The 27,845-nt window shown below is 42.0% G+C and overlaps 1 protein-coding gene across 5 annotated transcripts in view; it reads left to right on the top strand.

The window, feature by feature from the left end:
- The window catches only part of marchf1 (membrane-associated ring finger (C3HC4) 1), a 398,492-nt gene that overhangs the window by 263,984 nt on the left and 106,663 nt on the right, over window positions 1–27,845 (top strand). Inside the window, exon 1 of one of the 5 annotated variants that reach the window (XM_052041701.1) lies at window positions 5,590–5,733. The exons of the other annotated variants lie outside the window; for them this stretch is intronic. Coding sequence (XP_051897661.1) covers window positions 5,677–5,733 — 57 coding nt within the window. The 5' untranslated portion in view covers window positions 5,590–5,676. Of the gene's footprint in view, window positions 1–5,589; window positions 5,734–27,845 lie in introns of those variants that run through there. 5 annotated transcript variants of the gene reach the window in all.

Here is a 27,845-nt window from a genome sequence, read left to right as displayed (position 1 = left end):
AGTGGTTCATGAAGGCCACCCACCACCACCACCTTCTCTCGGGCAATCAGGGATGTGCAATAAATGCTGTTTCATCAGTAACACTACATGCTGTAAATAAAAAAAAGTAAACAATGAAAGTTTATGGCTTGATTATTACTTACTTTGTATTTCATATCACCGAGCAACCTCAATGACAATCCAATAGTCATGGAATTAGTTTTATTTTGCACATCATTATGGACACGCAGTGCAAATCACAATATTGTAAATAAAGACTTCATGGGGAGGTTCATCCTGTTTTATTTTATTCAACTTCCCACCATCTGGAAATCATTTCCTATTACCACTGTCACCAGCAATACTTGATCATATCTCCATGGATTTTAGGACCTAATGAAATGAAATTATTTGTTGTGATTATTTTTCAACTGTGTACTTTCAGTGAAAATTGACTATTCAATCAAATGTGGAAAAGAATGTTTACCAAGCTACTACTGCCTGTATGCCCATTTGCTGAAAACCTTACCACCAGGTTCTCTCGTTGCTATGGATATTCCATCTCAGTACGCAGCAACGTCATGGCCATATAAGTTTATTTAAAAGTGAAGATTTATGTTTCATATAAAGAATTGCAAACTGTGGTTCCTTTTAGCAACTGGTGTCCAACTGCAAACAGCTGCAAAGATTTAAAGTTCCCTTTAGAAGAGATCACTTCAGTTACATAAAATCTGGTCTCAACGAATTCCAGGCTGCAAAACAAGCCAAGGTACCCTTATGGGTCCCAGTGTTGCTGAACAAATATATTGTACATTCTCATCTCTAGCATCTAAGAAACAGGTAGGCCACTGAAGGCCTTGCCATAAGATTACAGCTTGATTATTTACCTTACTTCCACTTTCTTCCATTCCCCTCTGTTGACCTCTGTATTGAATATACTGTGTTTGAGCCTCCACTGCCCTCTTGGATTGAGAATTCCAATGATTCACTGGATGAAGAAATTTCTTCTCTGTCCTAAATAGCTAAACTCTTGTTTTAGTTCTGCCAACCCAGCCCAGGAAAATATCAAAAACAGAATGCTGGAAGAACTCAGTAGGTCAAGCAGGGTCTGGATGCAGGGTCTTGACCCAAACCACCATCTTACACCTTCTGCCTCCATGAATGCTGCTTGACCCGCTGAGTTTTCCAGCATTCTGTTTTTGTTCAAGATTCCAGCATCTGCAGCCTCTTTTGTCCCTGGGAAAGCATCAGCTCTGCATCAACCCACCAAGCTCTTTAAGAAATTTGCTAATTTCAGTGAGATCACCCCTCGGTCTTTGAAACTCAAGAGGGCATCAGGCTATTCTGCTTAGTCTCTGCTCATACAACAAACCCGCTATCCCATGAATCAATCTAATGAACCTCCACTGTATTCCTTCAATCGCAACTATATCCTTCCTCAGGTAGGGAGACTGGACCTGTCTATAATATTCCAGCTGTGATCTCATGTGGGCTGCATATAATTGGAGCCAATGCCTCCACTCTCATACACAAATCATCTTGCCTTAAAGGTCAACCTGTTATTTGCTTTGCTAATTGCTTGCTGAATCTCCATTATAATATTCAGTGAATTGTGTTGCAGGAAACGAAAGTCCCTTTTAATCTCTTACTACTTAAGTTAATAGACAAGCAATCCATTTTGTTCAAATGGAAGGATCCAATACCTCCCACCACTTTTCAGTGGTTTTCTCAAACTATAGCATGATTAAACTTAGAAAAAATTAGGAGTGGTACTGCTGATCCTTCGCTTGAATTTGAGGAAGTTTGGAGTCCATCTATTCAATACTTCCATATGATATAAGCTGACCTTTTTCAGATCCCTTTCAATAACCCTTGAATACAGAGGAGCGGAGTTGACAACATAATAATGTTTCTTTTTCTTTTTAATTGAAGAAATATCAGTCCAGTTTTTTTTGAAGTTTTTGGTTTTTTTGGTTTATTATCAATATTTTTTTTGATTTGGGGGGTTCTTCTTTCATATAATTAATTTTCATTTACTTTCAATCTTTCCTTTTGTATTTGTTCACTTAATAAGAGAATGGGAGGTCTAGATTACTTTTTTTTACTCCTTGTGATTAACTGTTATGATTGTTATCCTGATCTCTTTGCACCATATGTATAATTACTAATGTTATATATATTATTTTGTACCAATTTGAAAATTAGTAAAAAGATTTGAAAAGAAAAACTTAAATAAAATTGCATGTTTTTTTAATGCCAAAGTGAATGCCCTTATATTTTTCCATGTCATTTTCCGTCCACCATGTTCTTGTCCATTCAAGTAACCGACAACATTACGCTGAAGTCTCTCTGTATCCTCCCCACAGGCCACAAAGCCCTCTAGTTTTTTACTATCCATTAATCTGGTGCCCTCATCCAAGTCATTGATATAGATTGTAAACAGCTAGTGCCATAGTACTGATCCCTAAGTACCTTAACATATTTTTTCATACTCTCTGTTTTCTGAATGTTAACCAGTCCTCAGTTCACACCAATATATTATCCCAATGTAGTGTGTTCTTCTTTGAAACTTCTGTGTGGTTCCATATCATTGTCCAAATATATCACAGTAGCTTGTTCATCCTTATCCATTCTGCTCACTACAACCTCACACATTTCAACAGATTTAGCAAAATGATTATTCTTTCATAAGTCCATGTTGTCTCTGCTCAATCTGATTATTATTTTCCAAACTGGTCTATAGTTTACAGTTTTCTCTCTCTCCTCTTTCTTAGATATGGAGGTTACATTTGCTAGTGTGGGAATCATTTTAGAATCTTTGGAATTTTTAAAGATGATAACCAGCGCATTCATTATCTCCATAGTTACCTCCTTCAGAATCCTACGTCATCAGTTCCTGGGGATTTTTCCGCTTTCAGATACATTATTTCCTCCAATACTGAATTTTTACTAATGTAAATTTCTTTGAGCTTACTCTAGACCTGAAGTCCCCCACTATTTCTGTAACAACAGTGTCCCCACTATTTCTGTCTTCTTCTGTGAAGAAAGACATAATATTTGTTTAATCTCACTACCATTTCCTTATACCCCAATATAATTTCTCCTGTCTTGGTCTGTAAGGGAACCATGTTAGATTCAGCCAGCTTCATCATGGGCACAACCCTCCCCACCATCGAGGACATCTTCAAGAAGCAGTGCCTCAAGAAGATGGCATCCATCACTAAGGATCCTCACCATCTGGGACATGCCCTCTTCTTGTTACTACCATCAGAGAGGAGGTACAGGAGCCTGAAGACCCACACTCAATAATCTGGGAACAGCTTCTTCCCCTCTGCCATCAGAATGGTCCATAAACATATGAACACTACTTCATTATTCCTCGTTTTGCACTATTTATTTATTTTGTAATTTATAATAATGTTATGTTTGTGCTGTACTGCTGCTGCAAAACAACAAATTTCACGAGGTGTGTGATAATAAACCTGATTCTGATTCTGATTCTTTTCCTAGTCACGTATCTATCAAATCTCTTACAAACTGGTTTCACGTTTCTCTCTGGCAAACTTTCATATTCAACATTCACTTTCCTTTTTGATGCTTCAATTCTCCTTCGCTGAATTCTGAAATTTACCCAATCCTCAGCCATACTACTTTTTTATTGCAAATTATAAGCCTTTTTCTTTGATTTAATGCTACCTTAAACTTCTCTTGTAAGCTATGGCTGGACCACTTTCCTGATGGATTCTTTTTTTGTAAATCTGCTGCTTTTCTGTAACTTGGAAGCTCAGGAGGTGGAACACATTGGAATTTTGATACATGACACAAAGTGTGACCTCACCTTTTCATTAAGATAAGATAAGATATCTTTATTAGTCATGTACATCGAAACACACAGTGAAATACATCTTTGCATAGAGTGTTCTGGGGGCAGCCCGTAAGTGTCACCACGCTTCCGGTGCCAACATAGCATGCCCACAACTTCCTGACCTGTACGTCTTTGGAATGTGGGAGGAAACCAGAGCACCCAGAGAAAACCCACGCAGACACGGGGGAACGTACAAACTCCTTACAGACAGTGGCAGGAATCGAACCCAGGTCACTGGCGCTGTAATAGCATTACACTAACTGCTACGCTACCGTGCCTACCCTGCAGGCTGCAAAGGTTGCAAACAAAACTCTGGAGGAATCCATTTCTCACGCTCAGAATCCCTCAGCTCTAGTCCCTCAGGAATGCAAAGCTCATGTTCCTCCCAGCAAGGTGCTACAGTAAAAGGAATTTCAGGTGGGCAGGATCAGCGCTGAACGAGGACTGTGCAGGTGTCTAGGCCTGAAGGTTAAGCCTGGAGGAGCTTTGGGCAGGTTGAATTCGGGAGAAGGGAATTCTAGGATTCACTCCCGTCATAAATTTCAGGGCTGGGTAGTTTGACTCCCATTCCCATTTACAAGGGAATTTACACTGGTCAGGTGCCTGAAACAGGCAGAAAAGAACACACTAGCCAGCAGGCAAGACAGGAGCAGGAGGTGACACTGAGGCTTAATGGCATGAGGTTAATTGAGGAGGGCTATACAATTAGTCGGAGGGAGGGGAGTTGAGCTGAGGACTGCAGAACCCTGGGCATTTCTTGCAGTCCAGGAGAAACACTCCTGCTTGACCTGGCCCCACCAGAGGCTGTGCAGACTTCAGATCAGCTGGCTGCTATGGGCACCCATTCAGGACGGAGGAGTATATCCCCGGGATTTAATGGACGCTTTGTCAGCTGCCAAAGGAGCAACTCAAGATTGGGAATTGGCAGAAAAGAGTGGGAGTTTAATTGTGGCATTTGAACTGTTTCCCCACTGTTTCTGCCCACTGTGGTGAGCTAAAAATTATCCCTTTGTATTCTTCCAATCCTCAGCATAAAGCATCATTCCAACTAATATCACCCATTGTACTTGAATGACTTGCGATTTTTAAGATACCACTTTATTTCATGGCATTCAAAGTTTTAAATGTAATGGCTTTAAAATTATCTTAAAATAGCAACAGCCTGTGCAGTAACAACGTTGATAATGAAAAAATAATTGCATTCTTGAACTGTTTCTTTGTAACCAGAGAGTAAATGTAAAACATCATCATAAAGATCCTGGAGGTCCATATTTTATTTAACTTGTGAATGGTTTTGTTTGTTAGCTCAAGAATGAATAACTCCATTCTTTCTTTGCTGCTCATTTGGCAACACTTGTTCTGTGTCTCAAAGATAGGCACCCAGACAAAAGTAATTGAAAGCTGCTGGATTATTTCAACCTACTTACAAATAGACCTGACACTCTCTCTGTGAAAGCTGGCCTTCTAGCTACATCTCTATAGAATACAGGCCCTTTGGATTAGGTCATTTTTTTTGAAAGGGACGTGGTCTCAAGCAGCCTTTGACTTCCTGCTTTAATGCTGCAAGTGACTGGTGCTCTTATAGGGGAGGGCAAGAGGACTTTCATCTGGGTCATGAATTATGCACACTGGCTGTCTGCCTGATCAGGCCAAAGTAATCCAGCCTCTCTTTTGCATGCCCTGCCCTCGCTACGATACATTATTCCCAGTGACCTTTCTTTTCCTAACTTCCCTGGAAAGCGGATGTGAGGGAGAAGCTATGGCTGCTGGAGGATATTAAGCTAAAAAGTGGGACAAAAAAAAACAATGTGGCTATAAGACGTGGAGGCTGAATGAAGGCTGAAAGTGAATGCAGCAACGTGCTGTCAGGTGGGAGTGCAGTGCTAGAGGTATGTGTGCAGGTAGCAAAGCTTCTTGTTTTCTCTTCTGTATTGTTTTATCAGGACTCTCAACGGGGATAGATAGGGAAAAATTGTATTCTACAGACTGCAGCCTTAAAGAGTTAAGTCAAGCTCTTTGTAGGTTCTGCTCATCCTGTATTATTGAAAGAGCCATATTAAAGGGACATTATCTCCACAGAGGCAGGAAAAAATGGTTGGAAAATATTTTCCATGTCGAACAGCTGGAACAGCCATCATGACGATGTGATGCACAAATTATGCTTTGATGTTGGTTATGCATGATGTATTTTCATTAAAAATTGTGCACTTTTTACATAAGACGTTATGCTTTGGATTGTGAAAAAAACACACTATTCATCATCTTCATTCATTTTGGGGATTTAAAATATGGTTTTGTAGATACACAAGAATCAAATTCATAAAGGCAGGGATTTATCCTTTAACTTCATACATAAACATGAAAATATTGTCTGGTAACAAATGTGCAATTGATTACTGTTAAAAAAATCTAATTCCTTGGATTATGAAGTAAACTGGCATCAATCTATTAATTGGTTACTCAGTCAATATAATATAATGTATATTGGAAAGTTTATTAAAATGGTCAATTAATTTATCCTTCAAAGCTACAGCTTCTGATATTAAGTAACTGTAGGATAAAATCATGGAAAATTAACAGATTCTGTTTGTAGCAAGTGTTTGCCAGCTCCATGTGTATTGGTAGTATTGAGTTTGAGAGAATCATCTCAGAAATGGACAACCAGATCTAGAACTTATATATTTTGCTTATATATTAACATATCAACTATAAGAGTCCCAAATATAATTAATTACTTTGAAATACAATGGCTGTGACAAATGCTGAAAAATGTATGGAAAGATAAAGACTTTTTAAAATTTTATTAACTGGATTCAGTTAAAACAGTAAAAATACTGCTTTTGCAATCTTGTGTAAATAGGTCGCAGAGTGCTACTTTGACCAGTAGGTTCTTCCATATCAGCAATTGGCAAAATGGATGCAGTTAATTATTTGACAGGATTTGATTATAGTATTTGTTCACTTAGCAAAATGCTGCCAGTTCACTTCAGCTCTATTTTATGCATTTTAAGTTAACTAGGTTTATTCAAGCTTTCTGTTGATGATGCTGGAACAAACCACTCTGATTTACAGCTTATCATCATAATAAATCCTTCAGGAACGTATTACTGTTTCTGCATCTACCAAGGAGTGTTTAGAAGCCATGGTCGTGATTTGTTGCGGAAAATGTAATGATATTGCCTCTAAGTTTCTGCAACAATTAACAGAGACCATAGTTCAGTTAAATTCTGGCTTAGTGAAATCATTTATCCTTTTCTCTGGATCTTAGACAAGGAGAAGCAGAGTTTCATATGAAAGAATTAAAATATGCCTAAGTGTCTGTAGTCCATGTTTTCTACTGTCTGAAAGGTACAGGAAATGTCTGATTATATTTTTGCATTTGATTCACTGAAAAAAGTCAACAATGCATAATTCTGATATGTATAATTCCTGATTTTGTTGATATAAACAAAGAATAGCAGTGAATCAGTGCATTTCTGATAAGCAGGATAAAGATGCTTCAACACTCAAGCAACTTGAACGTAATTTTAAAAATACTGAAATTTCTAATTATTCCAACTATCAAAAAAAAATGAAATGGACAAGTATTAGCGAGGGTGCAGCAAGTAAGGGATCAGAATTTGTAATATTATGGGTGTAGTTTCAGAGGATTGGTGGACTGTAATAGTTACAACCTCTGTTCAACAATTGGGTAAGCCCAGTAACTCCAAGCAAAGTCAACCCAATGAAAGTGTTGAGAAAATTTTAAAGACAGTAATCAGGGACAAAATTATCAATTGGAAAATTGTGGATTAATAAATGACAACAAACATGGATTCGTTGAAGGCAAAGCATGTTAAACAAACAGGAAGTCAATCACCATGCACATTCTTACTTCCCTTTTTGGTGGAGAAAGAGCAAGTGATTGCCAACCAATCTGGCCACAAGTTGCAGCTTGGTCACTTAAACTTTTTAGCGAGGCTGCATGCCTTCATTTTATTTTTCATCTCAAGTGGCCAGGTTTCCAAGGCCTGAGGAAACCAGCAGCTGAAAGGAAGCATGAGAGATTGTAGGTACTCTTATAGAAGTGCTTGTGGGCTAGAAAAAGCAGACATGTTTCCAGTTAGCCCAACAAACTACTGAGTATGCCCACCTCTTCCATTATGTGAAAGCTCCTTGTCCCTTTCACAGTCAGATTCCCATGGGACCAGACTGTAGGATATTTAAGAATCAAGTTTTCCGAAACCAAAACCAGGTTTTTTGCTCAGTTTTCACTAATGTTCATCGATCCACTTTTGCAATTCCTGGTATCGTCAGATCAGTACTAAACGCAAACAAATACTTTTAATTTTCTATGTATTATACTATTTTTACTCACATTTACTTTGTTGTTAAATTTACAAAGAGAGGAAAATATTGAGCTGCTAAATGGCCATGGAAATGAGAGATCTCTAATGACAAAGTCAGGCTGAATTTCCTAATTACTTAGGATATTGTGGAAAGCATTGGCACTTAATTTGCAAACATTAAACCACGAGTCACCTGAAACCATCGATCAGTTATAGGCTCACTCCTAATCTTTTAGAGGCTTGTTGCCCAAAAGTAGGTCAGTTGGCAAAGTAGTTGAATGGAGTTTGACCTTTGATCAGCAACAAAAAACAATCCTCACGTTCCATTGGTGGACATTGGCTTGACAATGGAAACAGGAAAGTCAAGAGATAATTAAGCCTCATGAATTTGTGAAGTGCCTTAGGTTTTCTGCTGGTGTGTTAGTGTTAATGTAGTTGAAGGAGGCTTGCTTTGTACATTACGTGTGACAATTCAATCTTTCCCTCCTCAGTACAGCAAACAACTGGTTTACTTTTCAGCTTGTGCCAATGATACCATGTTCCTGAATTTCCAATGAGTTTTTTAATTATCTCACATTCAGACTTCATTTGTAATCGAGCTTTGACTGAGGTTGAATTGCTTTTATAGGAGTTGTCATCTTTTGCCAAATTTAAAAATTGAACTAACAAGACTGTAAATGGGAGAAGTAGGAGGGCAAAGATGAGCTCCTCATAGAAATTCAGATGTTTTCTTTGCTGCTAAAGAAAGTTAGTTAAGAGCATTAATGAGATTTTTATCTAATGCTTCCACCTCAAGATACAAAACAAGCTGGAAGACAAAAATACTTAAATTGTCTGGTTCATTGTTTCGAAATTTCCATACAGCTTTTCCAAAAATAAGATAGCACAAAACTAGGTGGGTGGCAATCGTGTGTGTCTCAGAAGCTGTTTATAGAGATGACATTTTGGATTTAGTGCAAGGCTAAATTGAACATACTTCTTTTCTGGGAATTGCAAAAGGCATTTGAAATTCACTTACTTGGTTTCGGACAGAGGATGCTTTACTCATGATTACCTACCACAAAGTACCATCCACTTCCAATGGGAAAAAGATGATATGCAGACAGAAGAGCCTCGTCATCAATAGCAGCAAGGGAAGGGTGTCAGTATGATGAAAATAGATCAAGAACCCAAAAAGCCAGTGATATAAAGCCTGCATCAATATTAACTGCAGGGCTCCTTTGAGTTATTGTGGGCCCCCTTCACAGGTAATATCCCAGTGAGAAGAAGGATTTTCAAGGACATTTCGCCTCAGGCTGCCAGTAAAGACTTTTTTGTAACCTCTTTCTCTCTTTCTGATCCTGACTGCCTTTTATGCAGTTCTGGTGTTTTCATGAATCCTCTATTTTGCTAAACTTTGAGAGTGGGCGAAAGGAAGTGAAATGTCATTGAGAAAAGACAAACCAGTCTAGTGAGATAAAAGCAGACGCACTATAAATATATAAAGGTAAAGGCCTATAAATTCTAGTGCACTACAATAAGTGCATTAGGTGGAATTGATAGTGGCACAGTCGTAATCCACAGGCAGCCTTGGAAGGGATTGCATTCACGCTTCATTGAAAATATGCCACCAGGGCTGGATCTAGGTCGGAGTGGAGAGAAGTTCCAGCAGACATGAGCTAAGGATCAGTATCGGGGGTCATGTGGGCAACCAAAATGGTGGGAAGTCTGGTCTGGGGCATTGAGGGAAAGAGGAGACGGTGGTGGAGGGGGAGGGGACGATTGTCTGTGAGCAAGAAGACAGCAAACTCACACCCAGTACAGGTGGAAAGGGATGTGAAGATCAGGTTGGTGGCCGGGGTGGGATTAGTGGAAGTGAGGGGAGATGGACATTGGAACTTCCATCATGGACATTGTTTCATCAGCCAAAGGACGAAAGTTTAGTGATGGGATTTAATTTCATACCAACTGAGCAAGGGTTAATCAGAGCCAAAGTGCCCGGTCCAGGTTCAGAAGTGGTGTGATTCAGAGTATTGTAATCTAAGTACGATTTAGTACAACGTATTCAGTAGTATTTTTATTTTCTTTCTTGATGCATGTATTCTGTATTTTTTTCATGGATTCAATAAAAATATTGTAAAAGAAGTGGTGTGATTCAATGTCGAAATGATTGCAATTGTGTGCCACTTGAGAAAAAAATGAGTTTCAGTGCACAGGGCTACAAGGAACAGTGCCATATGTTTGAGCTTCTAAGCCAGAAAATCTGCACGTTCAGGCACTGGGAAATGGCCGTGAGAGACAGAAAATAAAAGAACAGAGCAAAAAACATGCTGCTGGAGGAACTCAGCAGGTCAGGCAGCATCTGTGAAGGCAGAGGGATAATCAACGTTTCGGATTGGGGCCCTGAATCAGGACTGAGAGTATGAAGGGGAAGTAGCCAGTATAAAGAGGTGAGGGGGGAGAGGTGAGACAGGAACTGTAAATCGATAAGTAGATACAGGTGAGCAGGGGCTGATAAGCAGATGGAGCCAGGTTGGGGACAGAGGGAGCCATTTGGTCCCCTATTCCCTCCCAATTGTTCTCAGTTGTGCAGCATCCCTCCCTCATCTGGTTCCACTCACCTTCCTTTCTTATCAGATTCCATAATCCTTTTGTCTCCATTAATCACCTCCCACTCTCTATTGCGATCTTCACCCCTCCTTCCCCTACCTGGTTCCACCTCATTGTGAGCAATTTTGGGTCCTGTATCTAAGGAAAAATGTGTTGGCCCTGGAGAGGGTCCAGAGGAAGCTCAGAAGAATGATCTGGGGAACGAAAGGCTTTACATGTGAGGAACGTATGATGGCTCTGAGTCTGTACTCGATGGAGTTCAGATGGATGAGGGGGGATCTCATTGAAACCTACTGAATATTGAAAGGCCTGGATAGAGTGGATGTGGAGAGGATGTTTCCATTGGTAGGAGAGTCTAGGATCCTAGGGCACAGCCTCAGAATAGAGGAATGCCCCTTTAGAACTGAGATGAAGAAGAATTTCTTCAGCCACATGGTAGTGAATGTGTGGAATTCATTGCCATGGAAGGCTGTGGAGGCCAAGTCATTTGGTGTACTTAAGGCTGAGATTGATAGGTCCTTGATTGATAGGGGGTTAAGGGTTACAGGAAGAAGGCAGGATAATGGGGCTAAGAAAACTATCAGCCATGATTGAATAGCGGAGCAAACTCAATGGGCCAAATGACCTAATTCTACCTCTATATTTTATGGTCTTGAGGTCTTATCTACCAATTGACCTATCCTCACTGGATCCACCTATTGCTTGTCAGCTCCTCTCTCGCCCGTCCCCCTCACCTCTTTATACTGGTTATCTCTCCTCTGCAATCTCAGTCCTGCTGCAGGTTCTCGACCCTAAACGTCAGCTATCCCTTTGCCTCCACAGATGCTGCCTGACCTGCTGAGTTCCTCCAGCAGTTTGCTTTTTTGTTCCAGATCCCAGCATTTGCAGTCCCATGTGTCTCCACAAAATAAAACAGAGAATGAGCCAAGGAAGTATACTTTCCTTCAGGCCATTAAGCACAGTCTACAAGTAGTGGTAAATATAAAGCAAGAGTCCTCATCTTGCATCAACTTTTCATCAGAATTAACAAATGAAAGAAAATATATCCTTCGGAGATGCAAACAGAAAGGTAACATGAAATGAACGCTGATACACTTTGACCAGCATTGTCGCTTCAGTACAGTGCACACAGTTCAATGGCTCACATTTTACTGGTGTGCTGTTTGACCTTCTTGTATACCCTTCAGTTCAATTGTTCTGCCTTGCTAGATGCTGCCAGTACAAGCAGAGTGCAATAAATAAGACCATTTAAACAAACAAAACTACGCTTCTTTATTTTTCATGGCAACAAGCATCAAAATATTTATATTTTTAAACCAGAACTGACTTCTGTTCTGAATAAGTGAGACTTCTTGAGTGTGCCTGACCCTCTTCTCTTTCCTCTCAATTGTCTTTCTCTCACATGCTGCTTCTTGCATTGTGACTGAGGTGTGCATTAGTGTGTACTGTTGCTGCTGTTTGAGTTTCTGAATATGTCCTCAACTGTGGAAAAATAAGTGGGGGGGGGCAGATATTGCCAACATTTATTTTCATTTTACACTGGGCTGCCTTCATGTTTTGTTGGGAATAGCCTGTCAACTCTGCTGGTTTAATGAAGGAAAGAATCATCCAATGGGGCTGTGAACTACGCAGAGCTGGAGGTCCATGTAGACCTGGACCTTGCTAGCTAAAACCCTCATGTGTGATCGTACTTGGGATCCAATTTCAAAATAGACCAGTTTTAAGTTGGTGATGACTGTTACTCTTCCAATCTGTGCACAGCACTGCTCATCTGTAGTCCAAGTGGTATGAGATATTTAAAATACTAGACCTGATCTGTTCTATGTGGGAGGTTCGTAGGAAGAGGCAGGAATCATACAGTGGGAGTTGCCTACATAAACACAACTGATACCAAAGGGTGCTTTCAATGAGGGAGAGAGAGAGGGTGTGACATGGCAGGGAGGAACTGAACTTTACTTATGGAGCTCAGAAGAGAATTCCAGCTTCTAGGTGGGAATAAAGATCATTTTTAATGAGCTTGCTTTTATGTGCTTCCTCTGTCCCCAGTCTTGTTCCCTGCTGGGTCAGCTTGCCAGGAAGACACAAGGAGACTGGTGGATTAAGATCACAGCTGGGCCCTGGTGACCAGGATCTAACATAAGGAGAGCTCTGTGGATCAGCAGGCTTCTCAACTGCTCAGTTGAGCAGCTGAAAATTGAAAAACTAAACACCCAATTGAGTACATATTCATCCTGTGTCGTACATGAGAATTTGGCAATAATTTTGTTCTGTTCATTTTTGAGATGCCAGCATCACTGCGTATTGCCCATCCCTAACTGCACTTGAGGAAGTGGTGGTGAGTCCTTAAGGTGAAAGTACTATTTCTGTGTTATTGGATTTAAACCTGACAATGATGAAAGTGCAACAATATATTTGCAAGTCAAAAGGGTGTGTGACATGAAGGGGAACCTGCAGGTGGTGGTGTTCCCATGTACCTGCTCTCCTTGTCCTTGGCAGTAGAAGTCAGGAATTTGGGAAATGCTTTCAAAATTGTCCATAATGAGTAACTATTTATTTATAAACACACTGCAGCCAGGGTGGATCCAAATATAAGCACGTGCTGACCACAAGAACACATGATCACACAAGATCACAAGACAAAGGAGCAGAATTAGGCCACTCGGCCCATCGAGTCTGCTCCATGAGCTAAACTAAAACTATTCCTATCTGGCCCCAATTTCCAGCCTTATCCCCATATCTTTTGATACCTTGACTAATTAGATACCCGTCAATCTCCTCCTTAAACGCCCCCAATGATCAGACCTCCACAGCTGTATGTGGCAAAGAATTCCATAAATTCACCACCCTCTGGCTAAAGAAATTTCTCCTCATTTCTGTTTTAAACTGGTACCCTCTAATTCAGATGAGTCATTGGTCAATATCAATGGTCATCACATGGATACACTGAGTTGAGCCTTCCAAGTGAGTAATGTCAGTAGTTTCTATAATGTGTCTATAATGACCTAGAAATTCATCAATATTGTACCCATTAGACATGCACCTTTATACTCAATATGGCAGCTGAAGTACATCCACACACTTCATGGACTTCGAACACGGCTGTAGTTTAGGTGTCCAGCACTGGGTCTGAAACATGTACTAAGTCCTTTGCATTTATATTAAGGAGGCCTTGAACCTGTTTTAAAACTGTGTTACAAAATTAAGTTGCTGTGTTTACAGCCAGTCCCTCTGTCTCTCAGCTCTTGCATCTTATGGATATTGTTGGCAGCATTAATGATTGTTTCCATTTTTTGACTGATAATTTGTACGCAGCTCCTGGGGTGCTAATTGGCTGTGCTGCGATTATCCTTTCTCCATGATTGGACCTAATGAGCAATTAGTTCATTGTATATAGGGTCCCCAGCTCTATCTTTTCAGGAAAAGAATAGCACGCTTGTGAAGAGAGACAAACATTACCTCAGAACGTAGCTGCTGACATTTTCCTACTTGTCTTACTTTCCTGTGAAAGCTGTTCACAAGAATAACTGTAGGTTTTGGTTTTTTTTGTAAAATGAGAAATGAAAGAGCACAGTACAAAATATATTTTTATTAATTGTCTGATCCATTATTTTGGGTGGCCTAGAGTAGGAAGTAAAAAATAAGGGGTCTTGCTGGTTAAGGCAGCATTTATTGCCTATCCCACACAGGCTGAACCGAGCAGTTAAGTACAAGTGAGTCATATGTTCTTTGATTTTAATCCTTTGAGAGCTACATTCTCTTTAACAGGGCGCCAGTCAGCCATACACCAGCTATTGTGGTGAGAGTTGCCAGGACAACATATTAAATTCTCCAGGAGACCTGAACATCACCGAGGCATAACATTCAGTCACAGTGGGATCCAACTGAGTGATTTCAGATCGCCTACCAAATAGCTATGACAATGAGAAGTGTAAATGCACAGGTGCAGAAGGTGTCACCTTTGTTGGGACCTTCTAAGGCCCAAAATGCAGAAACACAGGATAAAAGTATCTTAGGGCTTGGCAGGAATCTGAGCAGCATTCACCTGCCACTGCTGTGGTCACATGGGTTGCATCAAATTGAATTAATTGTAATTGTATGCACATGGATGTCAGACAAAATGTTATGATGTTGGGTTTCCTTAGAACATAGAATAGTACACCAGAGGAACAGGCCCTTCAGCCCACGATTGTGCCGAACTAATTAAACTAGTAATTAAACTCCTAACTAAACTAAACCCTTCTGCCTACACGAAGTCCATGTCCCTCCATTCTCTGTACAGTCATGTGCTTATGTAAGAGCTTCTTAAACGCCTCTATCGTTTTTGCTGCCACTATCACACCTGGCAGTGCATTCCAGGCACCCACCACTCTCTGTATGAAGAAACCTGCCCACACATCTCCTTTGAATCTACACCCTCTCACCTTAAATGCATGCCCTCTAGTATTTGACATTTCAACCCTAGGAAAAAGATACTGGCTGTCTACTCTGTCTATGCCTCTTATAATCTTATAAATGTCTGTCAGGTCTCCCCTCAGCCTTCACCTCTCCAGAGAAAACAATACAAGTTTGTCCAACCTCTCCTTATAGCACATGCCCTCTAATCCAGGCAGCATCCTGGTAAACCTCTTCTGTACCCTCTCTAAAGCCTTCACATCCTTCCTATAAAGGGGTGACCAGAATTGAATGCAGTACTCCAGAGTCCCTAACCAGAATTTTATAAAGTTGCAACATAACTTCATGATTCTTGAACTCAGTGTCTTGACTAATAAAGGCAAGCATGCCATACACCTTTTTTACCACCCTATCAACTTGTGCAGTCACTTTCAAGGAGCTATGGACTTAGACCCCAAGATCCCTCTGTACATCAACATTGTTAAGAGTCTTGCCATTAACAGTGTATTGCCCCTTTACATTTGATCTCCCAACGTGATGGGAATTAAATTTAGAGGAGTTAAGTGGAGTACTGAGTGGGGAAAGGTTTCAGTACAGACCTTGTCATCTCTGCTCTCTGTCACCCAGACCCAGCGAGACAGAAGACTTTTATGCAAATATTCAGCGAATCCAACATAAATTTCAAATCATACCATATGTAAACTTAAACAACAATTGTGTTAGAAATTTTGTCAGACACATGAATATGCAGGGAATGGAGGGATATGAATCATGTACAGGCAAAAGAGAATTAGTTTAATTTGGCATCACGTTCAGCACAGACATTGCGGATCAAAGGGCCTTTTCCTGTGCTGTACTGTTCTGTGTTCTATATGTAAGAACATGGGTAGGCTATTCAGCCCCGAGCCTACTCTGCCACTTAATGAGATACTGATTTGTCTGCGTCTCAGCTACATCCACTTGCTTTAGCTCTGTATCTCTTGTAACCTTGTCTTATGGAAATCTATCAGTCTCTGATTTTAAAGTATTTATTGAGCTAGCATCTATTGCTTCCCTTGGAAAATGTTCAGCTCTTTTCCATGAAGAGGTATATCCTAACTTCTCTCCAAAATGAGAAGAAAAACAAAGGACTGCAGATGCTGGAATCCAGATGAAAAACACGATGATGCTGGAGTAACTCAGCAGGCCAGGCAGCATCTGTGGAGAAAAGCAGGCAGTCAATGTTTTGGGTCAGGACCCTTCTCCAGTCCTGAAGTTGACCGCTTACTTTTCTCCACAGATGCTGCCTGGCCTGCTGAGTTCCTCCAGCATCATTATGTGTTTCTCTCCAAAATGGCCTGGCTCTAGTTTTGTTTCTTCCATGACCTCGACTCCCACCAGTAGCTGGCATTTATTTTTCTCTGTCCCATCAATTCATTTCAAAATCTTAAGAACCCCTTCCAAAGCACCCTCTCTCTTCCTATATTCCTGGAACTGCATGAGTAGAATCATTGAACCATTACTGCACAGAAGGAGCCCATGCTGGCTTTTAGGAATAACAATTGTGACCTCTTTCCCCTTAGATTTGCAATTTTTTCCCTTCAAGTAATTTCCTAATTCCTTTTTTGAAAGCTAAGATTGAACTTACTTCCATTTCCCTTTCAGGCAGTGACTTCCAAATCACATATACACACTGTATGAAAGAGCTTTCTTCTCATGTTGCCTTTGATGATTTTGTCACTTGTGTCATTTTTCCTCATAACCTAACACTTGTGGACCCAGTGTCACTCCAGTAAAAGTCCATTCCAAGACTGATGAAGGGTCTCGACCTAAAAGGTCGACTGTTTATTTCTCTCCATAGATGCTGCGTGACCTGCTGAGTTCCTCCAGCATTTTGTGTGTGTTGCTCCAGATTCCAGCATCTGCAGAATCTCTTGTGTGTAGCACATCCTTTATAAGGTGCAGTGTCTAGAACATTGTGCCATGCTCCAGGGCATTTGTAGGGCTTCAGCAAACCTCCTTCCCCTTTATATTTTAGCCCTCTAAGGCCTTCTCCTTTATATTTTAGCCCGCTAAAGGCTAATCTGCCATTAAACCTCTGGATTTTTTGTACCTGTCTGTGATACTTAAGTATTCTATGCATGTAGATCCTAAATCTCTTGTGATACTCTTTCACTCCAGCTTTTCAGTTGTTCTTTGTAACAGTGCAAATAATTAACTGATCCTTTTAAGTATGAGGATATCACAGTTAACCATGTACAAAATCAAACTAGTGATGTGTACTTTCTTCGCACTCTTCACCTCTAATCCCCTCTGCTGTGCAATGTTAAGCAAGGCATAGAACACAGCAAATGATTCTGGATACCCTCGCAGGCAAGTATTAAAGGGAGCTTCCTATCTGGTATCTTGTTCAATTACTCAGCTGGTGGCCATGTGGTTCACTGTAGCATTCCTGCCAAGTTCATAAGGAGCATTTCTTGATCCTATACTCTGGGCCTTAAGGCTACTCTGGGCCTTAAGGCTACTTCCGGCAACATAAAGACCCAGAATATTGGATTATTGCAGCATGAACACATTATGACAGTTCCCAGAGAACATAGTTCATACTGATGTAAAATTCTTGTGATTGACAATGATGGAATGAAATCCTTTGTAGTTGACATCAACTTTTGTCTGATATGGCTGTCCTCAGGTTGCCACATATGTGTATTTGATAGCACCTTTTCTTTCTGTAAAGTGAGCCAAATCATAAACGCGAAAGAGGAAGCATAGAGTGCGATTCAAAGTGCTAATGAGATGGCACAGTGGCACAGCTAGCAGAGTTGCTGCCTTATAGCGCCAGAGACCTGGGTTCAATCCCGACCTCCGGTGCTGCCTGTGCGGAGTTAGCACATTCTCCCTTTGACGACAAGACTTTTCTCCAGATGCTCCAGTTTCCTCCCACATCCCAAAGCCACATTAGTCAGTTTGTTGACTGGCCACCTTGTGTAGGTGAGTGGTACAATCTGGAGGGAGTAGAAGCGAATGTGGGGAAAATAAAAAATGGTATTAATGTAGGATTAGTGTCAAATGGGTGGTTAATGGTCGGTGTGGACTCGACGGGCCGAAAGGTCTGCTTCTGTGTTGTACCTCTCCATGACTTCATGAAACAGGGTGCAAAACTCTAGAATTTGGTCAGTGCTGGAATTTAATCCAGGGGGAAGGAAGTTCCACTCTCTGATTTAAACTTTTGCTTAACCTGGGTAAAGTGGTTGTTGATTAGAGCAGAGACACGAGAGACTGCAGATGCAAAAATCTGGAGCAAAAAAAAACAGAATGCTAGAGGAACTCAGGAGGTCAGGCAGCATTTGTAAAGACAAAGGGATAGTCAACGTTTTGGGTCGAGACTCTGCACCAGGTTAGATTGGAGTATCTCAAAGTGGAATTGAGAAGAAATAGAATATTTCTTAAATCATGGATTTGCAGCTGACACCTGTTAGAGTCGTAGAGCAGTACAGCACGGATACAGGTCTTTCGGCCTAACCAGTCCATGCCGACCACGGTGCCCACCCAGCTAGTCCAAATTTTCTCCCTTCAGCCCATATCATAAGCCCCACCCCTCCATGGACCTATCCAAGTGGTTCTTAGATGATACTATTGTACCTGCCTCAACCACTTCCTCTGACAGCTCATTCCATATACTCACCACCCTCTGTGTGAAAATATTGCCCCTCAGGTCCCTTGTAAATCCATCTCACCCTCAATCTATGCCCACTAGTTTTGGAAGTCCCTACCCTGAGGAAAAGACTGTTACCGTCCACCTTATCTGTGCTTCTCATAATTTTAAACACTTCTATAAGGTCACCCCTCATTCTCCTATGTTCCAAGGAATAAAGACCTAGCCTGGCCAACCTCTCCCTATAACCCAATCCTGGCAACATCCTCGTAAATCGTTTCTGCACTCTTTCCAGTTTAGCCACGTCTTTCCTATAACAGGGTGACCAAAACTGCACACAGTACTCCAAGTGTGGCCTCACTAATCACTTATACAGCTGCAACATAACACCCCAACTCCTATACTCATTGCCCTGACTGATGAAGGCCAGTGCGCTAAATGCCCTTTTCACCACCCTGTCTACTGTGATGCCGCTTTCAATGCACGTGTACGCCAAGGCCCCTCTGTTCCATTACACTCCCTCATGCCCTACCATTCATCGTATGAGTCCTACGCTGGTTTAACTTTCCAAAATGCATCACCTCACACTTATTTGTACTGAAATCCGTTTGCCACTCTTTGGCCCACTTCCCTAACTAATCAAGATCCCCCTGTAACCTACGATAACCTTCTTCACTATCAACAGCACCTCCTAATTTTGTGTCATCCACAAACTTACTGATCATGCCTTGTGCATTCGCATCCAAATCATTTATGTAAATAACAAATAACAAGGGTCCCAACACCAACCCCTGCAGCACACCACTAGTCCCCAGCTTCCATTCTGAGAAAAAACCTTCAACCACCACCCTCTGCTTTCTACCTCTGAGCCAATTTTGAATCCACATAACTAGCTCTCCTTGGATTCCAACCTTCCAGACCAGTCTACCATGCGGGACCTTGTCACAGGCTTTGCTGAAGTCCAATCAGACAACATCCATTGCTCTGCTCTCATCTACATTTTTTAGTTACCTGTTGTTTGTAATTCTCTAGCTGTGTTGGAATTTCAGGACACCACATGATCTGGAGAAATACAAATATAGAAAATGCCTCCAACTACTTAAGCTTGTGGTTTCTGGGCTTCAGAGGCAGCTGGAGTCATTGCAGAGCACAAGATTATGTTCCAGGAGTTGGCCACACCCAGCCACAGAGGGTTTAAGGAAGTAACCAAGTGGCTATCTTAAAATACAGGAAGAGGCAAGAAGCACGTGAATCTTCTGAATGTGTGCTAGTCTTAAACCAGTGCACCAGGATTAGAGACTGGTGGAGGTGACAACACCTTGCAAGTGTGCAGTGGAGATCATGGAACCATGGGATAAAGTGGCATAATGGAGTAACAACAAAGAGTCAAAAAGGATTCCACTGCAGGGTGGGTTGGGGATTGGGGGGGAGGAGGCGAATGCAGGTAGGCATCTCTGTAACCAGTGACATTTATGGAGCCGTCTCACGGTCTGTTGTCTCTCTGGAGCCAAGGCAAAGGACATTAAGGAGAGGGTGCTTTGGTAAAGGGAAAGTGGCAGTGGGGAGATGGCAAAAGGTAAGTGCCAAAGTGCCTGAAATCATGAGAAGTCATGGCAGATAGGCAACGATATTATGGGAGGGAAAACTGTTGTGGTCCTGGAGTCAGAGTTCCTGGAGCTAGGGATTACTCCCACTCCCTTACAGCATGAGAATAGAAATAGGAAGATTGGACAGATTAATGGATGGCTAAAAATATGGTTCTGGAGGGAGAGCTTTGGATTCATAGGGATCATTTCTTGGGCAGCAGGGATCTGTTCAAGATGGACAGGTTGCACCTCATTGGTACTGAAGTCAATGTCCTTCCAAGGAAGATTATTAGAGTGGTTGGAAGTGTTTTAGTTAAATTAATTGTGCTATAGGGATGAGAATGCAGCAAAAGAGGAAAATAATATAGTGCACAAAGGAGCACAAAAAGGACTGGAAGTGCTAGCGCGAGAGCAAGAAGTAATATTCCCATCATCTTCATTGTATTAGCACAGTCTTTGGCCGATTGAGGAGAAGGGCATTTGAAGATCAAGACCTCAGACCTTGCACAATGGTCAGAAAACAGTGCAGCAGTGATCCCTGCCTTCCTATATGCTTCTGAGACTTAGATTACTTGCAGCAGGCTCTTCAGACACTGGAAAGGTTCCACCAACACTATCTCCACAAAATCCTCCGAATTCACTGGAAGAATAGGCAGGTGAACGTTGGTGTCTTCTCCCAGACCAGCATCCCAGTACTGAAGATCCCAGTTACATTCAGTCAGCTACATTCTGCACATCCGACACCACACTCCTGAAATGGATACTCCATTACGAGCTCTTTTACAGAGAAATATGACGGGGAAACGGGGGGAAAACAGTTAAAGCATGTGCTCAAACTCTCCTTGAAAAAATTGCAACATTCCAACTGACTCCTAAGAATCTCCAGTCCATGAGTGCTCAAAGGAGGAGCATTTGGACTGGCATTAAGAACCTCGAGTCATTCATCAGGATCACCTGTTTAAGTGGTAGAAGGAGCGCACCACCTCACCCACTGCTCACCCACCTGTCTCCTCAGGCACCTCCTGCTCCATCTGCGGAGGAGCCTGCAGTTCCCACATTGGCCTCATTGACCCTCCTCAGAACCGACAAAACCTGAGCAGAAGCAGATCATTCTCGATCCCGAGGGACTGCCTAAGAAGAAGAGGTAATTCTGCATTGGGTGAGAGCAGACTACAGGGAGGACAAAGATTGGTTGAGAATGCAGGTGTGTTCATGCACAAAATGTGGTTCCTAAAATTAGTGATCTACAGACATGAATACCCATTGGTGAAACATAGCTAAAACAAGGACAGAACTGAGCGCAATATTCTTAGCTACAAGGTGTTCAGGAAAGACAGGTGGCAGTACTCATTTAAGGAAGATATTATAGTGCTGGAAGGAGATCGTGTCCAGGCTCTGGGAGGATTGTGGGTCCGTCAAGGACAGAATCCATTGGTTAAAGAAACACAAGAAGTTCTAACAGGCTCTTAGGGAGTGTTCTTTTCACCGCTAAGTAGTGAGAGGGAGCTAGAGGAGAAAATCTGCATGGAAGTTATAGAGATGCACAAGAACTGTGGAGAGGTATTGAGGAATTTCAATTACCCTGATATCAACTGGAAGAGTGAAGGTGGATGGATGGAGGGGGAGGAGATTTTGAGAGAGAGAGGGATGGGGACTGGGAGGGGAAGGAGTGGAAGGGGCAGAGATATAGGGAGGGGGTGGAATAGATAGGTAAGGGTGGAAGAGATGGGATAGAGATGGGGAAAATGGGGGGGAGGAGAAGGAGGAAGAAGGGGAAGGGATGTAGAGGGGTCAAGATGGGGAGGAGGGGTGTTAAGGGGCAAGATAGGGAGAGTTCTGAATAAGAAGGTTGGGAGAGGGAGGGAGGATGGAAGGGAGAAGAAGGGTGGGGTGGAGAGGTGAAGGAGGGTGAGAGATGGGCAGGAGCACGGGAGGGAGGGAGAGAGAGCAGGAGAGTGGTGAAAGGAGAGGGCGGGTAGTGCAGAGGGGGAAGCAGGACGGTTGTGGAGAAGGAAGTAAATGGGCAGATGAGACAATAAGGGATGTTGGAAGGTCGGGGGGTAGGGTTCCTGGACTGGGCAGAAAGTAGCAGGTTATCGGAGGAGAGAAAGGCTCAGGATAGTGGGGGAGGAGGAGCTGGAAGGGTAAGTTATTAGGGAGAGAGATAATGGGAGAGATGTTGTCAGAGGGTTGGAAAGTGGATGAGAAATTGGGGAGGGAAAGACAAGGGGTGTGAAGGTCGGTGATGAGGGAGTGGGAGAGCGAGCGTGTTAAAGGGAGGAGGGGTGACGGTTTGGGTGGAGGGGGTGGTGGAGTGGGAGGGGACGGTGATAAGGGTGAAGGATCGAGGGTGAGGGAGTGAGTTAGGGGATACAAATAGGAAGGAAAGGATTGGGGAAACGGAGCGAGTGAGGGAGGGCAGAGAGTGGGATGGAGCAAGGAGAGGGAGGAGGAAGAGGCTGAATAGAGCAAAGGAGGCAGAAAGAGGACGAGATGACAGGTGGAAGCAGCAGTAGAGTTATCAGCAGGCCCATATTGGATGAGATGCCCCATGCCCCATGTTATTTTCTCAAACTGGGGCACCCAGTTTGCAGGAATGGAGTCCCAGGGTGGTCCTTGAGTCACTCAACAGACAATGGCCCAGGGTTTGTGGTCATCAATGAACAGTGTCCACATTCTGCTCAGCCCCAAAATAATTAAAACTTACCAGGGAGTAGTACAGAGGCTCAGTGATTACCACTGCTGCCTCATAGCTCTGGAGACCCAGGTTTGATGTTTGTGTGGAGTTTAAACATTTTCCCTGTGACCACATGGGCTTCCTCTGGGTGCTCTTGTCTTCTCCCATGTGCCAGAGATAATCCTTATTGGTAGGTTATTTGGATACTGTAAATTGCCCCTAGTTTGGGCAGGTGGCATGCTCAAACATTGCCATTATGTTGAAATAGAGGCTATTTATTTGACAAGGATCAGCTAGCACATGCAGAGTACAGCACGGACTCTCCCTACCATGTGCAGAGTACAATTAAATGCCTAAGAGACAATCCATCTGTCATCTCCAATCCTGTCGCAGTCAGAAACGTTCCTGTCTCCGAAGTTTGAGGCTGAACTCATCTCTGGATTCCTTTTCCAATCTTTTGGAATCGGTTGTCGATGGGAGGGTGGCGGTGGATGAATTGATTGGGATGTGAGAGGAAAACTGGGATTAATGTAGATCGGTGCTTCTGGTTGGCATGGACAAAGTAGGGTTAAGGGTCTGTTTCCCTGCTGCTTGACTCCACCAAAACCAGCCCCATTCATTCCTGTTCCATATTTCTGAAGTACAAATTTGGTGATATGAGTCTGGATCTGCAAGACAACCTTGGCCTTTTCTTGCTTGGGACACTCCTGCTTCAAAAAAACCTTCCTGCAGCAAGTGGCCATTGGAATAACGTGCAGTTAAAATCACAATAACCTCAAGAAATTAACTTGGTCACAACGATTCCCTCCTGAAATCCACCAAGAATTAAACTCAACCTCCCAAAGCAGGATGATTGAAAGTGATGGCTTAAGTTGAATGCTGTCCATTTTTTCTGCTCAAGCATTGCCATTATGTTGAAGTGGTGGCTATTTATTTGACAAGGATCAGCCAGCACCTCACAGGCGCCCATTACTCTCTCCCTACCATGTGCAGAGTACAATAAAATGTCTAAGAGACAATCCATCTGTCATCTCCAATCCTGTCTCAGTCAGAAACGTTCCTGTCTCCAAAGTTTGAAACTGAACTCATCTATGGATTCCTTTTCCAATCTTTTCTTAACTCCTCAGAATTGCTCTCCATTTTGAGACTTATTGAAAAAAAGACAGTTCAGTCTTGCTTTCAGCATTTCCATTAATCCAGTTACTGGTTGTAATAATCAGCAATTATTTCTTTAAGAGTTTGCTTGATGGTCCATGGTAATTTTGCCGCAAGCACTGCTGAAACCAGGGAAACACTAATTACAGAGGGTGATCAAGTGAACCCTCGCAGAATTTCAATCTCAAAGTATTTTAAAATGTGTGCTCCTGCTCCAGCAGAATATTGTCTGTCTTTAATTCAAGGCAATGTTGCAAGTTTTGATGGTTGTCTGCAAAACTTCAAGGAAGAGCTAAGCTATTTTCAAGCAATGACAGATGGTGTCATTTGCACAGCTATTAGCATAATAACCGGTTATTTTTGTTGATGACAGTTCTTCAAATCCAGGAGGGATCAGTAACTATTTTGGACATTTCAAGAGGTGTAGCTGTTCCAATATGACTCAGTTTGAAATGTCTAAGTGTTGTATTTAGCCTTCTAGCACATTCTCACCATCAGTCAACATGATGTTCTGGAAAACTCAGGAGTTTGATTGCGATCTGGATGCATCAGGTCCTCTGGTCATCCACTGGCACTACATGGAGATGGAGATCTATCATTGTTTGGTGGTGTCAACAACAAAGTTCACTCTAGGTACCTCCTGGTACTTGGGATATTGACTCCCTTTATTCAAATCTGCATAATTAGTGTTACAAGAAAGACTGTGTATATGGAAGTACTTCATTACAAAATAGACAACTTGGAGTTTAAATTATAAAGTTTTATTTTCCCTTTTAAGGACCTAAATGAAATTCTTACTGAAAGTGCATATATCTCAAACATTAGAAAATATGTAAAGAAATATGTTCTACTGTTGAGTATTTATCTATTCGTCTTTTTAGTTAATCCTTAAAATCAGACCACATCTGAAATCAATTTGCAGCTAACATATTAGGTATAAAGAGATGGTGTGGGGATCATGTTTGGGATCAGATCTTAAATTGATTACTTTGGGGCAAGAGATGAGCCAGAAAGGGTGCTTTGAACTTTATAGTCTTTTTATCCATTCTGCCACTACCAAGGTAGCAACGTTGTGACCTTGCACCTTATTGCACTACACTTTCACTGTAGCTGTGACGCATTACTCTGTTATTGTTTTTACCTGTACTACTTCAATGTACTCTGTACTAACTCAATGTAACGGCACTGTGTAATGAATTGACCTGTACAATCGCTATGCAAAACAAGTTTTTCCCTGTACCTTGGTACAAGTGACAATAATAAACCAATAGCGATACCAATACCAATTAGTCACTTTCCTGACCACCCCTATGGGTGGCGTGGTGGTGCAGTAATAAGTGCTGTTGTCTCACAACATCAGGGACCTGGATTCAATACTGACCTTGGATGCTATCTGTGTTCTTTCCATGACTGTTTGGGTTTCAACCAGCAACTCCAGTTTCCTCCCTTGTCACAAAGACATGCTGGTAGGTTAATTGGCTATTGTGAATTACCCCTTCATATAGGATACTGACGGGAAGAATCAAGGGAGAATATGAATGAGAATAAGTTGTGGGGGTACAGGGAAATAAGAAGGGGGCAGTTGGACTAATGGGATTGCTCCCTTCAGAGCTGGCATGGACCAGATGGGACAAAGGGCCTGATTCTGTGTTGTTATAAGCATGGTCTAAGTACTCCTCCCCTACAAGTGGTGGGCATCATGATGTGTTTATCAGAATATTCTTAACAGAGAGACTCTCCCTGATCCCACATTTGGCACATTCCGAATTAGCTATGGAACTTGCCAGCTACTAAGAACGTGATCAAAGGCACATAGATAATTAATCCCAAAGTAAGCATGTAGTATGTACTATTGTATTTTTGCTTCATAGGTCTCAGCTGGCCAGTTTGTCGGTTGCCTTTCTGGGTGTGATACTAAATGGAAATGTATAACCTTTGATTTATTGTTAATTAGGTGAAAACACAGCATGTTGCACTTGCCCTTCAAGCTTCTATGCCATGCAGAACAAAAGTCAATAAGGATTATTACTCTGGTAACTCTTCCACCAGTAACTTGTTTGCTTTTTAGCTCCTTAATCAACGTATGCTTTTCTGGCTATGCATTCATTTAGTCCTTAATAATAGAATTTTTTGCTGCTTACATTCACTAGCAGTTAATTTCCCTTACTTCCTTACTTGATCAATGAAGTTACATCTACTATTATGTAATCTTCCAGTAGTAGAGTCAGGGTACAGCATGGAAGCAGGCCCTTCAGCCCAACTGGTCCATGCTGACCAAGATTCCCATCCAAGCTCGTCCCATCTGCCCTCATTTGTCCCATGATCTTCTAAACCTTTCCTATCCATGTACCTGTCCAAGTGCCTTTTAAATGTCTTTAATGTAGCTGCCTCAAGCACTTCCTCTGACCACCCTCTAGGTGAAAAAGTTGCCCCTCAGGTTCCTATTAAATCTCTTCCCTCTCACCAGAAACCTCTGTCCCTTAGTTCTTGATTCCCCCTGAGAATTTGAAAATACTATTCTCAAATAAAATGAACTTCGGAAGATTTAATTTTGTTGCATTTTGTTTAATATGTTAAGGTAGCACATAAAGACATAGAAACTGGAGCAGGAGTCAATCACTCAGCCCCTTGAGACTGTTCTTCCCTTTAAGTTCATAGCTGGTACAGTCTTAGACTCCACATCACTTTCCTGCTCTCTCCCCATATCCCTTGACTTCCTTGTAGTTCGAGTGTCTTTCACTGTATATATTGAATGACACCACCTCCACAGCTCTCTGGGGCAGACTATATCAAAGATTCATGATCCTCTAAGAGGAGAAATTCCTCTTCATCTCTGACTGAGATTGCTGACTCTTGTTAGGGGAAATATCTTCTCATCATCCACCCTGTTAATCCCCCTCAGAATTTTATTTATTTCAATAAGATCACCTCTCACTCTTCAAAACTCCAATAATTATAGGCCCAGACTGTTCAAGTTTCATATATTAACCTCTTTGTCTAAGGAATCATACTAGTGAACCTTACAGTCATAGAGTCAAGTAGCACAGAAACAGGCCCTTCAGCCCACCGAGTCCTAACCAACCCTCAACCATCCATTTACAGTATTCCTTCATTAATCCATTTTTTAAAAAAATTGCCCTACATTCTCATCAATTTCCCCCATATTCTACCACTCACCAATATACTGGCAGGCAATTTACAGTAGTCAAATAACCTACCAACCCACACATCTTTGGGATGCGGGAGGAAACCAGAGCTCCCAGAGGAAACCCACATGGTCACAGAGAGAACGTACAAACTCCACACAGAGACACCCACCGTCTGGACTGAACCCATTTCTCTGGTGCTGTGAGGCAGTGGCTCTACTAGCTGCACCATTGTGCCACCCTTCTCCGTGTTGCCTCCAGCAGAAGCACAAGGGACTGCAGATAAGATATGATATATGATATTTATTTAGTAGTCACATGTACAACGAAACACACAGTGAAATGCATCTTTTGCGTTACTGAGAATGTGCTGGGGGCAGCCCGCAAGTGTCGCCACTCTTCTGGCACCAACATAGCATGCCCACAGCTCCTAACCCATACGTCTTTTGGAATGTGGGAGGAAATCAGAGCACCCGGAGGAAACCCATGCAGAC

This window comes from Pristis pectinata, chromosome 2, assembly GCF_009764475.1.
Source record: "Pristis pectinata isolate sPriPec2 chromosome 2, sPriPec2.1.pri, whole genome shotgun sequence".
Classification (NCBI taxonomy): Eukaryota; Metazoa; Chordata; class Chondrichthyes; order Rhinopristiformes; family Pristidae; genus Pristis; species Pristis pectinata.
This window is presented reverse-complemented; position numbering and strand designations above follow the sequence as displayed.